Source organism: Paroedura picta, chromosome 1, assembly GCF_049243985.1.
Source record: "Paroedura picta isolate Pp20150507F chromosome 1, Ppicta_v3.0, whole genome shotgun sequence".
Classification (NCBI taxonomy): Eukaryota; Metazoa; Chordata; class Lepidosauria; order Squamata; family Gekkonidae; genus Paroedura; species Paroedura picta.
This window is the reverse complement of record NC_135369.1, coordinates 60,433,763-60,451,645: the sequence shown is the minus strand read 5'-3', so window position 1 is coordinate 60,451,645 and position 17,883 is coordinate 60,433,763. Positions and strand designations below refer to the sequence as shown.

General features: G+C 41.3%; 1 protein-coding gene across 3 annotated transcripts in view; it reads right to left on the bottom strand.

Annotated features, from left to right (window-relative positions):
* MIA3 (MIA SH3 domain ER export factor 3) overlaps positions 1-17,883 on the bottom strand; it is a 53,461-nt gene that overhangs the window by 25,838 nt on the left and 9,740 nt on the right. For all 3 annotated transcript variants that reach the window (XM_077340132.1, XM_077340150.1, XM_077340141.1), the window contains 5 exons: positions 15,809-15,895; positions 9,764-12,626; positions 8,090-8,365; positions 5,367-5,506; positions 695-826 (listed from right to left, as the gene is read on the bottom strand). In XM_077340132.1, coding sequence (XP_077196247.1) covers positions 695-826; positions 5,367-5,506; positions 8,090-8,365; positions 9,764-12,626; positions 15,809-15,895 — 3,498 coding nt within the window. The remainder of the gene's footprint in view (positions 1-694; positions 827-5,366; positions 5,507-8,089; positions 8,366-9,763; positions 12,627-15,808; positions 15,896-17,883) is intronic.

Below are 17,883 nucleotides of genomic sequence, written 5' to 3'. Positions count from 1 at the left end.
TGGAGAAAAGGAGGTTGAGAGGGGACATGATAGCCCTCTTTAAGTATTTGAAAGGTTGTCACTTGGAGGAGGGCAGGATGCTGTTTCTTTTGGCTGCAGAGGAGAGGACACGCAGTAATGGGTTTAAACTTCAAGTACAACGATATATCAGGAAAAAAATTTTCACAGTCAGAGTAGTTCTGCAGTGGAATAGGCTGCCTAAGGAGGTGGTGAACTCCCCCTCACTGGCAGTCCTCAATCAAAGGTTGGATACACACTTTTCTTGGATGCTTTAGGATGCTTAGGGCTGATCCTGCATTGAGCAGGGGGTTGGACTAGATGGCCTGTATGGCCCCTTCCAACTCTATGATTCTATGATTCTATGATCACACTGCCTGCTCATATTTAGATTCCTGCATAACAGACCTGTACTTTCTATGACTTTTACCTTGGTCAAAACAGCAGTGCTAGCATATCTGACTTCTACTTCCAGAGTAAAAAATCAAAGTGCTAGGAGTTTTTTGCCCAATACTATGTTAACTTCTACCACATAATAGGACACAAAGAAGATTCTGGAAGAATACAATGAAGATATATTCTTCAGTTTGTAATACAAGTATTTGAAATCAACAGATCTGTAAAGATTTTATCACCTGTACCAAAGTTTGAGGAGAAATAAGATAATCAGTATGCATGAACATGGAAGTTTACTTACAGATAGGCATGTTCTCCAGAAAAAAATAGCAATTGTAGCAATTCCCACCAAAGCAGTTAGGAGAACTGGCTCCCAAGGAATTCCATGGAAATCAGGTCCAGGCTGCATGTCTTCAGGCAGTGTTGAAACCAGCTAAGATAAAAAAAATCACAAGCATTAAAAAAATGAAAGCTTCCCTGCCCCCCTCCCAGATCCTACACCTGCTTGCTCGAAACTTTTCAAGTGTTCACGAGACTCAACAGAGCTACCAAAGGTGTTTAGGACTGCATCTGAGGCTAATAGATAGAAGCTAATAGATAGCTCTACTCTGATCAAAAGGCAGGATAAAAATATTTTAATAAATAATTATTTCCATTAATCAAAAGCTTTTAAAATAAAAAGTGAGTATGATCCTGAGCCTAATATGCACACAAATAGCATCATATAGTATCCACTATATGAATCTCACTGAAGAAAGATCTAGAGCTAGCACAAATAAAATAGGAAATTTCCAACCAAATGTTTTATAGTCTCCATATACCGTATTTGCCAGGATATAAGACGATTGGGCGTATAAGACGACCCCCCAACATTTCCACTCAAAATATAGAGTTTGTTACATTACATTACAGTACTATGGGCCACTATTTACAGCTATGTCTATCCCAACTGAAGTGCACCCGGGTGTATAGGACGATCCCCCCCACTTGGAGGCATGTTTTTCAGGGGGGGAAAGTAGTCTTATACGCCAGCAAATACTGTACTCCTAACTCAAAATTCTTCTCTTTTCAACACTTTCAGTTAATGATTCCCCCCCCCAAACTGTAAAATTTTGAATTTGGCAATGTTATACTCATTCTAATATTTCATGTTTTTGAATTCTTGTTTTGAATTCTAATTTAAGTACTCCTCAAACTATAATTTCAAACAAAAAAATGATATTATGTTTGAAATTAAGAAAATCAATCCTGGTTTCTGAAATATTGCCAAGTTTTTATTTTGCATAGCACTCTGTTTTCTTTGAAAAACCAATGCAACATCCACAGCCACTTTAAACACTTGACAGCTATTAACATACCATGTTTATATCCACATTTTAATCAAAATATTATGACCAAGAACTTGTTTCTCCTACCCAAGAAATATAGAGAAAAAACGAGCAGACATTAAAACTCCCATTCTTTTCCATCAAGCAAGAGAACTGATGGCAGATATAATACAATAGCTACTTATCTATAAATTATATCTTTATTCTGCTATTCTCCAAAGAACCCCAAATAGTATATATGCTTCTCCCTCTCCACTTTATCCCACACAGTCCTGTAAGGTAAGTCAGGCTGAGATACTGACAGACCAAGACAACAGAGTCAGCTTTTGGGCTGACTGTGGACATTTCATTGCTAACCTAGGTGTAAACTGCATGGAGCTTTTATTCCAACCCCAGATCGATTCAGTCCCTGCCCTCTACACAGAATGCGATTTCCGTTTGGATTTTGGCCGATTTAAATTTTCCTTCTGCAGCAAGAAGGATTGATCCGGAGTGCCCCTACCTTTATTGTGCAATAACTTGAAGTGCTTTTAATGCTCAATATTTTTTAAAATCTGGATTGGGAACCCAAGCTCCATGGTAGAGAACCTCTGATAGGCCACACCTGGTCATGTGACACGCTTGCCTTAAAGGAGAAGCCCCTAATTTCTCTCAACTTCTGTTGGTCCTGGATTTTTCTTCCCTCCTCTGCCTTTTTCAATCTTCTCCCTCACCCCCTCCAAGAAAAGAAAGAGGCTCCCTGCCTGGCTCCTCTCCCCCCCTTCAAGAAAATAAAGAAAGAGGCTTGGCTCCCCCCCCCCCTTCTGAACTACCCTAACCACGTGCAGAAGACTTTCCTGTTTCAATGGGGGGGGGGGAGAGGAAGATCCGAGTTCAAAGCACTGTAATATAACAAAATAGTTCAGACCAAACATGGTTCGGTAACGGAACAGGAGCTGTGGACTTTACTACTACTGCTTGCTGTTGTATAATTCTACTGTATAACTTCTGCATTATTCAACATTTCATATGCATGCTTATGCTTTGTTTCTGCATTGTTTTAAGATTTCTGCAGTCCAATTGCTGCCGTAATTTACAGGATGTCTCTTCTGGTTACAGTACTGACTGACACTATGTAATCTATTTTGAGTCTTAGTGAGTAAATATAAGTAACTGAAATAATAATTTGGGGCAGAATAATAATAACAAACTCAAGTTGTAACACAGATTTCTAAACAAATCTGCCTTTGAATGAACAGCATTATTGAATCCTATGCTAACTGTATATCAGTATCACAAAACAGAAACTATTTGTCCTTTTTCCTTTGCTCTATTTCACCTACCAGTTAAAATGTCATGATGTATTAAGGTTTGCACCATTGTGAAAATCAACAAAACCCTGACAAGTTAATTTTACATAAAAACAGTACAAAAACCTGTTGTCCAAGTTGCCACAGACTTCCAGATACTTCCATAAATAAAGACCTTAGACTACCATTCAGAAAACAAGCCTAGGTTACATCCAAAAGGAAACTAACACGAACTTTCTTAGAACTCTGTTGTAAACAAAGTAGAAACAAGAGACTTCTGAGCGGAATGTGTTCCTTGAACTTCCCAGAAAATCTGCTTGCATAACAGAGAAACCTGAGACCTAAGTCATAATATTTACATTCCTGTGACTTATATGAAACAGCCCCGTAAGAACTCACTAAAATTTTCCCCACCTTTACAGTCAACTCATTCATACCAGCACAAGTCCACAAAATCTCTTTCAACATTTTTAATTTCTCAGTATAGAAAGCCTATGCCCTTTTCTCAGCACCATTAGAACACGTCAATTTTCCAAGTTAATCCCATCAAATTCACATTTTGATTATTATTTTTCGTCTATTATCCATCCCACTCCACCCCCCTTAACCTGGTTAAAGAATACGGCATTGGGAGACAAGTTCTAAACAGTTTTAAATTATTTTTAAGACTGTTTTTAAATGCTGTAATCCACCCTGAGCCTTCAGGTAAGGCCGGACTAGAAATCCAATAACCAAATCTTGCTGGAAGTATCCTGAAAGGGTGGAGGGAAGACTCAAAATTATTTCCCTGCGAGGAAAGGCGAAGGATCTCCCCCGCCCTCTTCTCTTTGTCATGCCTACGGATCCTGCTAACATTCGCCGGGAGTCTCCTCAGAGCTCCTGCCCGGAAAATCTCGTCCCCCCTCGGAGTTCAGGCAGAGCAGGGCCCGCGAGCTCCCCGGGGAAGCCCACCTGCAAAAAGTGGCCCGTGAGGGAAGCGTAGCCCCGGGAGAGCGGGCCCAGGAGCAGCGCCGTGGCGCCGGCGGAGCTGGAGGGAACGGCGGGCTCCATCGGGTGGGGCGGGGAGGGCAGCAGAGGCGGCCGCAGTGAACTTTGCCTCTTCCGTGACACCCGCGGCCGGAACCTCCCCCGCTCGCTCCCGCAGGGACACGTCAACTCGCGCTGACCCCTGGTGACCCGCGACGTCATCGCCCCGTGCCCGCCCTTCGGAGGCACGGCTGAGGAACCCGGAAGAGAACTGGCCCGCGAGGCTCCGACCGGAAGCAGGGAGGGACCGGCCGCTAACGATCCCAGCCCGCTTGGAAAGGCCGAGACCCCAGGGGGGCTCCTAGGCAGCGGCGGCCACAACAAGTACCCCGGCGCCTCTTAACTTCTAAAGGCCACCGCGGCTCGTACAGGCGCCGCCTCTCCGCCGGACTCTTCACCGGCAATGCAACAAGCGGCTACATAGAGCGCCCCACTGTTCAAGCAACCCAATGGCTTGGTTGAGAGGCCTGGTCTACACATGCGGCAGGAGAATCAGGACACAGGTCGACAAGACGACTGTTTCAGGCTGTAGAGAGAGTCGGTGCTGCTCTAGGATGTATTTCCACTAAAATGAAATAATAATCCCTACCAACAGGAAACTTGCACTGCAGTTTTTATCTGTGGTGCTCAATAGTCCACTTTTTAAAATCCATTTAAGTCCATGGATTTCGTAGGGTGTAACTCTTGTTAAGGATGGCACTGTAAAATACCCAATTTCCATCTGATGTTTGGGTTGCCAGCCTCCAGTTGAGGGCTGGACATCTGGGATTACAGTTGTTTGCCAGGCAATAGCAACTAGTTTACCAAGAGAAAGTTGCTATTTTGGAAAGTGCACTCCTACCCTGCTGAAGTCCCTCCCCAAACACTGCCCTCCTTAGGCCCCACCCCCAAGTCTCCAGGTATTTCTCAGCCCGGAGCTGGCAACTCCGACTGATGTACACCAGGCACATGTCTCATTGATTTCAACAGTAGACTACATAATATAAGCACGTATGTTTAAGGAAATTTGACATCTGCACACATACAGCAATCTCAGAAGGCTGCAATTCTCAATGCATGTGAGTTTAAACTTCACCAAACGTTCACAGTATGGCTGCCATCCGGAGTATGCTTACTTATAAGTAAGTGCTACTAAACTTTTCTGGATTTAATTATCCTGAAATTGATCTATAAATGTACTTAAGAATGCAGTTTAATCCTATGTACATTTATTTGGAAGTAGAATGTGACTGAACACTGCTGTATTTTTTGATACACGGGTGATTTTAAACATGCAAACAAAAATTAAAACCCAGACTAAATAGAAAGTTTAAACAGGTGAGGTACTTACAATTTCTCTGATGGGCTGCATATATTCTTTAGTTAAAAGGATTACACCATCCAAGGCTGCTGAAGTTTCTGGAGCAACAAAGCCTGCATCTGATGGATTACTGTACTCTTCCATGGCATTATCTTTAGCATTAGGTGTACCTTAGGTTAAAAGTAATTATTTCATTAATTATTTTGAACAAACGTGTATTTTGGCAATATGTTCTGAAGATCCCATATTTCTGATTCTCCATTTTACAGCTACTGCTTCAGATTATGCAAATATAAATCCTCATAAATTCACTGAAACACCCACTAGTAACTGAGTTTAGAACTGCAGTCCCACTACTACATGTCAGTTCTTTAAATTAGGCCTGTTCAAATATCCTGTTGATTTCCGTACCTAAATAATTTGAGTTAAATCACATCGTTAAGAGAAAAATCATTTTTTTAAAATACCTAGAGGGTTTCATGTGAAGCAGAGGCCTTTTCTCTGTGATGGATACGTCTTTGAAAGTCTTTGTATGCATTGATTTGTTGACTTTGAAGAATTGGTGCAAAATAATTTTAGTTTGGCCTACACTGCAGCATGCAGGGGTTTTATTTCTTTGCCAGTATGACTAAATTCATAGCCGTATGCATGCTTCTAAGGCTGATGGGAAGAAAATGTCTACATGATGAGACCCTAAAGGAAGCAGAAGGTGTGGAATTCTCCCAGATTAATTATTGCTATTGCAGTGGGGTTTCTTTTATTCCTGTGGGTTTTATTATATAGTTGGATGCTCATTGGTTAAGTTTGACAACAACCAAGGAGATGAAGATGAGGTCATTTAAGGCTTTTCTGTGGCCTACAGGCTGGGGGCTACATATAACCTCAGTTGGAGGGGGGAGATATGGCTGCCCACCTGAGTTTGGGAAATTGCTCAAGATTTGACCTATCTGACCTCAGAAAAACTTGCCACATTGATCCATGCAACAATCACCTCTATACTGGATTACTGCAATTCGCTCTATGTAGGCCTTCCCTTATCCCTGCTCTAGAAACTTTGGTTCAAAATGTGGCTGCTTGACTGCTCTCCCAAACACCATGGAGGGCACATATTACACCAATCCTTCAGCAGCCACACTGGCTACCAATTGAATACCAGATCAGATGTAAGGTGCTGGTGCTCATCTTCAAGGCCATACGTGGTCAGGGGCCTGCATACCTCAAGTACTGTCTGTTTGTCTATACTTCCCAAAGAGCGATTTGCTGTATACATTCCAACAACCCAGTAATCACTGGCCCCAAATAAATCTGCTTCACCTTGACCAGAGCCTTCTCCACAGCGCCAGCCTGGTGGAATGTACTCGCCAACGAAATCAAGGCCCAACCAGAACTGAAACAGTTCCATAGCGCCTGTAAAACAGGGCTCTTCTGCCAGGCTTTTTGATAAGCCCAACAATGAAGACCCAAATCTGACCCAACCACCAAGAAACTGCAACACCAAATGACCAAATCTGTTAGATCGTTCCTGTGACCTGTTATACATTATACCAGTTATATCTCCTTATCTCAATTTGATTAGAAATGTTATAATATTTTTTCTAATTTCTGTGTTCCACATACACAGCTCTGAGACACCAAGTAAGGAGTGATATAGAAGTTGAACAAGCAAGTAAAAAAAAAAAAACCCTGCGTTTCGTAGGGTCTGCAAAACGGAGCTCTTCCACCAGATCTATGGCTGTGGCCAGGCAGCAAGGAAGATCAGGGCTTCCCCCTCACAGAATGGCTGTAACGAGTTCTATCAGCACCCTCTCCACCTCCCACTTTGGATGAGATGATCCGGAGGAGTTTTCACTGCAACTTCTTGGTTTTATAGGTTTTATATAATCTGTATTCATTTTTATCAGTTTTAAAGGGGATATATTGGAGTTTTATCCAAATTTGTAACCCGCCTCCAGCCTCTTGGGGGAGGCAGGTAATAAGAACAACGCTAAACCAAAAAAGGAATAAAATCCAACCTTAACAGGTAGGAACTCAAAAGTTGAGCTGAACAATAAAAATAATGTAAAACTTGTTAATTATTTATTATAATGCACAATTAAAAACAGAATAAAAACTGCTTAAAAACTATACCGAACTAACAGCACATAGGACCAAGGATCAAACGTGTTTCGACCCTTCCGGGTCTTCCTCAGTGGTCAAGATTATGATAATACACTCTATATAGAAATATACCTATATAGCATTCTCTATAATGTGTAGCTGAATGGTTGAGTGGGATCTGTAAATTATGGCTCCAACCAATATGTGTAAATTTTATCCTTTTTGGAGACCAATTCCTATGTTATGTCCCTAAAGTCACCACTCTTCGCTATCATTAAGTTCTGTACTCAGAGTGTAATCTCATGTGCGTCAGAAAAAGCAACATAAAAAGCAAATAACAACAACAACAACAACGCTAACATATATGCCTGTGAAGAGATATGTACTTTAAGCAGTTTCTTTCACAGAAACAAAAGTAACAAATTGCTGGATTGGAATTTTAGCTTTTATCACTTTAATATTTTCATTAATAATAATAATGCCAAAAATGTTTGTATATGTTTTCAATATAATCAAGATAATGTTAGCAAAACATACAATTTTGAATATCATGTGACTAATTTTTAGACAATTCTTAAGAACTATTTCAGTTGTCAGCTACCTTGATTTAAATTAAAAGAAAAGCTGAATACGTTCAAAACTACCAGGAAAGTTACCTGAAATGAGATCTTCAGTATTTGTCCTTGAATCAGTTGGTTCAGAAGTTGCATCCACAAGGGATAATTTTTTCCCACTGCCAAAAATATCCTTGCCTTCTGTTTCATCCACAGTCCCAGTTTCTGCCAAAACATTCATATCTTCTTTGGGTTCTTCCATCTGAAGAACAGCTTGCTCTTTTGACATCTGCTCTGTATATGATGGAAGCTTTTGATCTGTGTTCTCTTCTGGGCTTTGAATAGCATGCCTGTCATCTTCAGTTTGTTCTGCATTATCTGCAATGAACAGAAAAATTAGCTCTCATCTTAGTTTCTCAGCTGGAACCAGTATGTTAAGAAGTGTTAGCAAGTGTTATCTTACAGGGTTACAGAATAACTTACCCTCCTGCCTGCTTTACTTGAAAACAACTTAGCCCTACTTCACAGATACTGAATAAAGTATTTAATTTAATATCAGTAGTATGAAACATTAACTGTACAGACCAAAATAAAGTCACATTCTTCTAAGCTTAGTGACCTCAATGGATCCTGAAGGGAACAATAGCTTAGGATGGCACTAGAGGTTTCACTGTAAAGATGTAAATGTTTTGCCCACTTTCTGTCTTAAGGAAGGTTTTTACAGTGTATGTGATTTTGATATCCCACATTTTAATATTATATTGTTCTGATTTTCCATGTGACACATATATAATAAATAAATGTACATATTATAATACTGTGCCTGAGACCATATATTCTCTGTAACTGAAGTCCTTACTGCCAGATAATGCAAACTAATCACACCCATAAAGGGTGTGTCAGGAACTTGTCAGGAAAATGCACTTCCAGATCACTGTGACCGTTTATGCACTGGAGGTTTCATGCTGGGCTGCATGCTAGAGTTTTAGTTGTGGCAGGTTGCCTCACCTATTCCTGCACCGACATGGAGGAGCATTTTGTCTGGTGTGCCTCATCCGGACTCGATTTGTGCTCCTGCAAGAATGTGGGGCAGTGAAGTTCCCAGTGCGTAAACGGTCTGTATGAAGATAGTAGAAAACCACTACCTGCCCTCAAGAAAATTTGAATCGGTAATCCCTGCATAACCTTTTGGGGGGCATCTTTTAAAGGGGGAAGGGGGAGAGATTTGTGGTTATTTTATTTTTGGTTTTACCTGAAAATGTTTTAACTATTATTGTAAGTTACCTTGAATGAGGGATGGTGGTATATAAATGAAATAAACCTTATTAACATTTTGTACTGAACATCAGTGAGGTTTTCAGTTCTTATCTAACTAAGGTATTCTCAAACTTGGCCTTAATACATATATTTCTCACTGAGGTACTAAATACATGACTTTGTGAAGTGGAGGTTCACAAGCCCCCAAATCCTTCCCATAGGAATCTGGAGGTTAGGGAGAAGAGTTCTAGCCTCCCTTTAAACATGACATACTAGTTTTCTGTGGGATATGGAAAAGTATCCAGTAATGTCAGCATATGCACATTCCAGTTGGAAGCATCATAGGTATATTATCCCAGTGAAAATTAAACCTTAAAATGCCCCATGCAGCAATTGTTCTAGGCTAGTGTTTGAATTTGGAAGATCCTTTCCAAGATGTCAGCGTCAAATTTGTAGGTACCTGGGTGACTATATCTGGCATTTTTAAAGCTCTGTTGTTAATGCATTTTACGATCTTACCTGTAGTAATCAAATTAGAATCCATCTCTGATTCTTGGGTGGATACAAGTGGAGCACTCTCACTAAAGGGAGAATATTTGTGTCTTAGTGAATACATTAGTTCCTGAATATCATCAATTAGGGCTGTTTCTTCATCAATCAAATCAATTTCTTTCACTACTTCTTCATTGTTTTCTATTGCCCTCGAATCTAAAATCTTGTCTACAACATCCAGAATATTTGATTCTGAAGATTCAAGGATCTGGTCCAAAATTTCTTCAATCTCTTCATGATTATTGTTCTGCTTCTGAGCAAGCATTAACTCCAGCTCCATGTCATGAAACAAGGATTCTATCCTGAAAACATGTTGCTGTCCAAGGTATCTTTGTAAGCGTGTAACACGTTTTTCATCAAGAAATGCCTTCATTATAGTGAGTTCTCTCACTGACTCACTGTACTCTGGCTCTACATCTTCCTTTTTATTTTCAGAGAAACTGCTAAGCATGGAGGGAGCATAGGAATGCCAGTGTTTACCTTTAAGTTCTTTCTGGAGAATATTCTCAGCAAGATGCTCCTGTGTTTCATTAAAGTTATCCCTATTGTTTTCTACTTCAGAAATATTTAAATTACTTGACATATTGTCCTCTATTTCTTGGAATATATTTTTTTCTTCGATCACAGAATTTCCCACTTTGCTTACTGTTGATTGCTCCACCTCTTCCCACTCTTCCTTTTTGCCTTCTATCATCTCAGTTATTTGAGAAACTTTGCGTAATTGCATGCTTTCATAATCTTCATACAAAGGATGCACACTGTCCTCCTTTTGGCCCTGCTCAACGGTTGTCATTGCTGCGTCTCCCATTTCATCAACAGGATTAGCAGATCTTGAAATAGCATCATTTGGCATTTTCACTTGGGGGCTGCCACTGGGAACATCTAATGTAAAGCTTTGTTCATCTGCAAGTCTCTCTTTAGATAGTTTTGCACTAACAGCATTTTCATCTTGTAATAGTTCCTCTTCTGATTCTTCTAAGTTGTCTTCTTCAGCAACAGTCTCCACATACTGGACTCTTGGTGTGGAAGATTTCTCTCTACGTTTATCTGTACCAATGTGTTCAGCTTCATTATGAACAGTGCTTTGCTGAGTAAAGTTTCCATGCTGTGAGGAGCTGGATTTTTCTATAACAGATGTTTTCTCTAGTGTTTGTTTCTTAATATTTCTTATAATGTCCTGACGATCATCTAAATATCGGTCTTCAGTTTCCTGTTTGGATTGTTTGATATTCAAGTCAGTATTTCCCTCAGTGGGAATATTTTCCACAGCAGAAGCATTTGTCTGTTTCTCTTTACTGAATATCTCTGTTAATTCAAAATCTTCTCCACCTTGCTGTGTGTCATGCTTTGTCTTACTTGGGAAAAGATTAGTATCATCCTGGTCACTTTGATATTCACTTGTAAGTTCTTCCAGCACCTGTGGCACTGTATTAATAGATTCTACATTCTCATCTTTTTCATCTAAGTCCTCCCATAATATTTTATGTTTTGTATCATTTTCCAAGCCATCTTCCACAATGCTCTCCCTTTCTTCGTCTTGTATTATTTTATGAAGAGAAAGTCCTTCTGGATCATCTTTAACATCACCCATAGGTGGTTTTACAGTTTCTTCCTTCGTTTCCATTGATGCTTTACATTCCAGGCCATCTCTGTAAGTAGAAAAAGCACCAAAATTATACATAGGTGTGCTTTGAAACTGTTTCTGAGTACCAGGTTCTGCCTCACTTTTTGAATGTTCTTCCTCATGGTCCTGAGTTTTATACTGTCCTTCTTTGGGATCTTGGATATCTCCATTTTGTATTTCCTTTATAATATGATCATGTTGTGAAGTCAAAGGATCATTTTTTGATGAAGTCTCTTCTGAATGAATCTGTGTATTTTCTTTCTTGTCAGCTAGGACCATTTCATTGTCCTCGTGCTCCTCATCTTCCTCCTCCTCTAAATTAACCATCTTCCCATTTGTTTTATCAGTTGTTCTTTCACCTCCACTGACAATTGCAAAAACTGTATCTCCTAAATTTGTTAATAAATCAGAGTCCTCTTTTTTCTCATCAATTGACTTTTTGACATCTTCCCCAGTGACATCAAGATCACTCATTTCTGACTCATGGAAAGATAACACCTTTCCAGCCCTTAGGTCCTCAGAAGATGTGACTTCTGTGAAAGACAGCAAAGGAATTTCTTCTGATTGCTCCTCAGATTCTTTCAGCTTCTCTGAATCATAAGAGTCAATATCCATGTCTTCCATTAGATTGCCATCAAGTGATGTAACAAGGCTAGTTGTCTCATCATCAGTCACAACAGCATCTGCAGTTGAACCAAATTTTGTTTTCAGCTCCTCTGATACTTCTTGTGGCAAAAGTATATAAGCACCATCATCTTTGCCTCCATAATCTGATTGTTTAGCTTCACCCTGAGAAATACTAGAGTTTTTGGCACTTTCATATTCTGGCACTTTTAAAGTTTCCTGCATTTCTTCCAAAGGTTGTTGTGTACTTTTGTCTCCCTGAGGATTGTCTATGTCACTATTTACAGCAAGGTTCTCACTCTTGGAATCAAGAGCTCCCTCTACATTCTCAGAAAGAAAATTGTCCCATTCATTCATTCTAACATGGTCATCAATGCTTTCTTCTGAGTCCAATTCAATATCATCAGTTTGTGGATCAGTGGATTCCATAGGATCAGCCCCCTCAGTCTCCTCTTCCTTTTCAACTTCTACCTTATCTTCAGCATCACTAGCTATCATGTCCTCTGATAATTTTAAAAGCTCATCAGCATTATAATTCTCAAAATTGTCTTCGCCTCCAGCAGAACAAACAAAATCTGTTTCCTGAAAAGGGAAAAATTACACTTTTAATTACATATGAGATTTTTAAAGATCATATTGTTGTACCTTAGTTTTCTTTTAATGTAGCTGAAATTATAATAAAAGGTAACGGTAAAGGTATCCCCTGTGCAAGCACCGGGTCATGTCTGACCCTTGGGGTGACGCCCTCTAGCGTTTTCATGGCAGACTCAATACGGGGTGGTTTGCCAGTGCCTTCCCAAGTCAATACCGTTTATAATTATAAACTTATAATTATAACTAGGAATAAAGCCCATTTTAAAGGGGAATAAAATGGGCGCTAGGGCGAGCGGGAGAAGGCTGCGCAGCCCCCCCCCCCCCACGACAGGTCTTCCAGAGGCTTCTCCCGGCCGCTGGAGTGGCCTGGCTGGGGAGGGCCGGCGAGGCTTCTGGCGGCCCCGGGCACTCCTTCGCTGCCGAGAAGGAGCGCCCGGGTCCGGCAGAAGCCGGAGAAAGGCGGCAGTGGGCGGGGGAGGCTTCTGCCGGACCCGGGCGCTCCTCCGCTGCCGCGAAGGAGCGCCCAGGTCCGGCAGAAGCTGGAAAATGGCGGCGGTGGGAAAGGAGCTCCTTTCCCTAGTGGGAGGAGGGCGGCTGGAGGACTCACCGGGCTGGCAGCGTCTTCTGTCTGTCTGGTGACTCCCCAGCCAGGGCAAGCGAGGCTCGGGCAAGCGGCCAACGGGGAGCCGCGCTTTGTGCGGCTCCCCGTTGGCCGCTTGGCCTTGGATGGACACTCGGGGGGCCCAATCAGGAGCCGCTTCGCGGCTCCTGATTGCCCCCCCCCGAGTTTTTATCCCGGACAGGTCCCGCCCTAACTCCTCCCCACACGCCCTTACTCTTTTATTCCTCCCGCTCCTCCGGAGCGGGGGGAGGGGTTTAAAGATAATTATAATATTAATAATCTCTATGAAAATAGGGAAATTATAATTAATAATTATAATAATTATAATCCCTATGAAATTATAATAATCTCTATGAAAATCTGCAGTCAGTAGATCTGTAGAAATTAAAGCAGTCAGTAAGAACCACCTTAGAATTCTTCCAAGATTTACTGTGCCATCCTAAGCAGATTTCCACCATACTAAGTCCCCTGACTCAGTATGGACTCAGGAGGGTATACCTCTGTTTGGGACTGAACTGCTAGTTTGCAATTCTCTGTGTATTTTACTAATAATAAGCCCCACTGAACATGGATCAAATTCTTTAAAGTATAAAATTGGTAGACTGAATGTGAAGAAGAGTTAGTTTTTCTCTACCAGAAAAGTTCTCAAAGCTGCTTACATTCACCTTCCCTTTCCTCTCCCCACAACAGAGATCCTGTGAGGTAGGTGAGGCTGAGAGAACCCTGATATTACTGCTGAGTCAGAACAGCTTTATCAGTTCTGTGACAAGCCCATTGTCACCCAACTGGCTGCATGTGGGGGAGCAAGGAGTCAAATCCGGCTCACCAAACTAGAAGTTCACACTCCTAACCACTACATCAAGCTGGCAAGACTTTACCTCCAGCAATAAGAACTGTATTCTTCATATAATAATGCAATACAGGTTTCCAGTTACAATTTGGAAAATTTGCTTCCATACTGCAGAAATTGCAGAAATCAAAACTAGCAGTTCCATGAAATAACCTGTATTTGTTCTAGCTGTGAACATTTTGTGTAAAATTATAGGCTATATTTTATCTATTTACTTACTAGGGCGTGTATAGTGAAGCATAATTTAATTTTTGATCTTATTGTGCATCTCCCTTACATCATCTGCACAAGGCAGTTACAACTGGCATAACTCTTACAAAAGAAAATTAACAGTTCTCCCAGAACTGAAATCATACTGCTTCTATTTATACCGCATCCTACTGGTGTAGACCAGTTCTGCACATGAAAAATCAGGAGGAGTCTGGAGAAGGAGGCATCAAAGGCACCATTGGAACATGTGCTTCTGCATCCCTGCCCACAAAAACAGCCAGATAACTAACTGCCCTATATAAGAAAACTAGACAGGCAGACAGCATTTCCAACAGGCTTGTAGAATGCAAACCACTCTGCAAAAGGCCTCCCATCAACCATATTGTAGCCTGTCAGGTAATTGACAGTCTATTTTAGAAGTCCCAGACAAAAGCAGGAGAGTTAAGAAGTCCCTGATAAACCACTGATGGGCCGTTTTCTGGTTTGGTGATATCCCAAATTGATTTGATCAGTAGCTGCCTAATTTGCTGCTCCCCTTTATTTATTTTATTTATTTATTTTATTTCTTAGATTTATTTCTTGCCTTTCCCCAGAGGCCCAATGCAAGTTACAAACATATAAAAATCCCAGTAAAACCATACAATAAAACATATCTGAACACCGCCCGCGGTGCCGCGGGCGCCGCAGACTAAATAAAACAGTAAGGGCTTTAGGGTCGGGATGTGTCCGGGATGAGGAAGGGTCCAGATTGGACCCTTCCTCCGGACAGACCATCGGAGGGACCAATCGGCAGGTGTTTTGCGCCTGCCGAATGGTCCCTCCGATTTCCACCCCGGAGCAACTGCAAGCCGTTCGCAGCGCGGCTCGCAGTTGTTCCTTTGCCGGCGGCCTGACGCTGCGCGGCTGCCGGGGGGTCCCTGCGCCCGGCTGCCGGGGGCTCCCTTGCCTAGCGCCCGCTGTATTCAAAATACAGCGGGCTTGAATACTAGTCATGCATAAATCCCCAGACAATAGAACAAGATGTGGTAAAAAAAACTCAGTTCATATCTACTCTACCCCTTGGTAATCCACTATCAAGGGGGAGGGAGGACAGAGGGTGCCAGATGGACTTCGCTACTGCCGCTGTAAGGGGGGCCAGATCTTCCATGCGGCCCAGCCTCACGCCATGACCTGGCGGAAGAGCTCGTTTTACAGGCCCTGCAGAATGCTGAAAGCTCCCGCTGGGCCTGCAGCTCCTCTGGGAGCTCATTCCACCAGGTTGGGGCTAGGACCGAAAGGCCCTGGTCCTGGTCAAGGCCAGGCACACTTCTCTGGGGCTGGGCCCTTCCCTCTAGTGTTGAAAGGATATAGTTGTTTTCATATTTTTCTACCCCTTCCTGCTTTCTTGATTGTTTCTATTGTAAACCCTTTAAGAGCTATGGATTGATACATATCTCTGACCTCTCAAGTTAAAATAGTAGACAGAACAAACAAACTAACAAAACTTACGTCTGTTGGTAATTCTAGCTCATCATGGGTATAAATATGATTTATTTCAAGTAAATCTTTTGGAAAATAGCCAAATTCACTTCCAACCTGCCAAGAAAACAAAACAAAACTTCAATATAAATACCACTTTTGAAGTCATATGAAACAGCAAAATCTCTGTCAAGAGCACTTTACAGAACATATGTGAACATCCCAAATGGCACCCATGACCCATGGAGCATTTGCTTCTCCTTTTTCAAAACAAGTGCACTGTATCAAAAGAACTACTTTGGGTGCCTAGAAGGTGTCAGATTCAGCTTTGAATATAATGCAGGGCCCCTGCTATATCAGGACTGTAAAATGAATCCATATTTGATATAATTACTTCGAAGTCAGCTGACAGTTAAAAGAATACCTTCAGAAACACAGCCAAAAGGTACAATTGTATCCCCCATTCTTTTAAATCTCTATGAAAAGACCTAAGGACAAATCTTTTACAGATTTGGGGTTGGTTGCCATCAATATGCTGATGATACTCAGCTGTATTTATCTTTAATCAAATCTCCTGGTGGAGGTCCTGAATCGTGGTCTTGCCTGTGGTGGCTAACTGGCTATCCTGCAAGTAGGCAAAGTCTACACTGCCCATACACATGCTTTCTCTGTTGTGGTTCTTGCCTTGTAGAATGGCCTGCCTGAAGAGGTCAGGAAAGCTTCTACCTTCCTGGCTTTATGTAAACTATGCAAAACTCAACAATTCATAGGATTGCCAGATCCCAATGATATTTGGGTGATGGTCTCATCTTTGCCGCAAAACTATGGCAATACCAGCTTCTACCATAAAGTTTTTGCCCAAATGCCAGAGTGTGACTCAGACATCGCCGGTGTGATGATGTCATTTTCAGTGCAATACCGGCAATGAGACCTAGGCCTCTCCTTGCTTCTGATCAGCAGCTGAGGGTGGGGCCTGGCAGCAGGGAACCCCAGCCTCCACTAGAGAGTGTGGCAATCCTAATCAAGTTCCTTCTCCTATAATGGTTGGGATGCCACCTGGGGTGTATGTGTTTAATTCGTTAGACAGAATTTTGTGAGCTGATTTATAAACTAATTGTTTTTAATCCATGTTGTAAACTGACCTGAGCCTTTATACAAATTGGGCATTATATCTATCCAATAATTGATTGATTGATTGATTGATTGATTAATTGAGATGGCTTTTCTGCATGCGCATTAGGGTTGTACTATTTTAAAAAATATTACTATTTATTATTATTTCCTTAGATTTCTAGGCCACCCCTCTATGAAAAGGTCTCAGGGTGGTTTATAGCATAATAAATTAACTACCATATACTCCACTACAGTAAATGGTACTAGAAAATGGTTTGGCTAAATGATTAAGGACTACAGTCTATACTGCTATGTTTAGCTTCTTGTAAGTAGGATCCTATTTATATAATTTCATGCTAGCACTCATAATCCTCTGTGCATCAGTGCCAGTCTGAGACATCTACAAAATGCAACTATTCTGGAAGTATAACAATGTGTGGAGTACTACCCTGGAGGAAATATGGGATAAAAACATGAGATAGAAAAGCACTGAAATATTGATGATGAAAAGTAAGTTCTTCTACTCTAGGGTATTGCATAGTTATGTATGACTCTTAGGCAATCTTCAGAATAAAGTCAGGTACTCCTGAAATCAAGAACGGAACTTTGACCCTATATATATAAATGGATGGCCTTTTAGTTAACCTGAGTTTTAATTCACTTGACACTTCCTGCCAAGTAAGTGTATTGTCTCAAATTACACAACATATTTGACAATGGTCACAAGTCAGGCTGGACTTTTCCAACTCCAAGGCAATTTTACTGCAGTCATATGGCAGCAGTTGGGAATTAACCTCTTCAATCACATATGGATCAATTTTGGATGACAACTATAGTTTGGGGGAGGGGGAGAAAGGGTATCACCCCCCCCCCAATATATAATTCAAAATACATGCAATTTTCAGTGCATGTGCAGAGCCCTGTAAAGGGTCAAATAATTTCATTTTAACTGGGAAAAACAGCATGGGGTGGGTAGATATTACAGCTTCTCC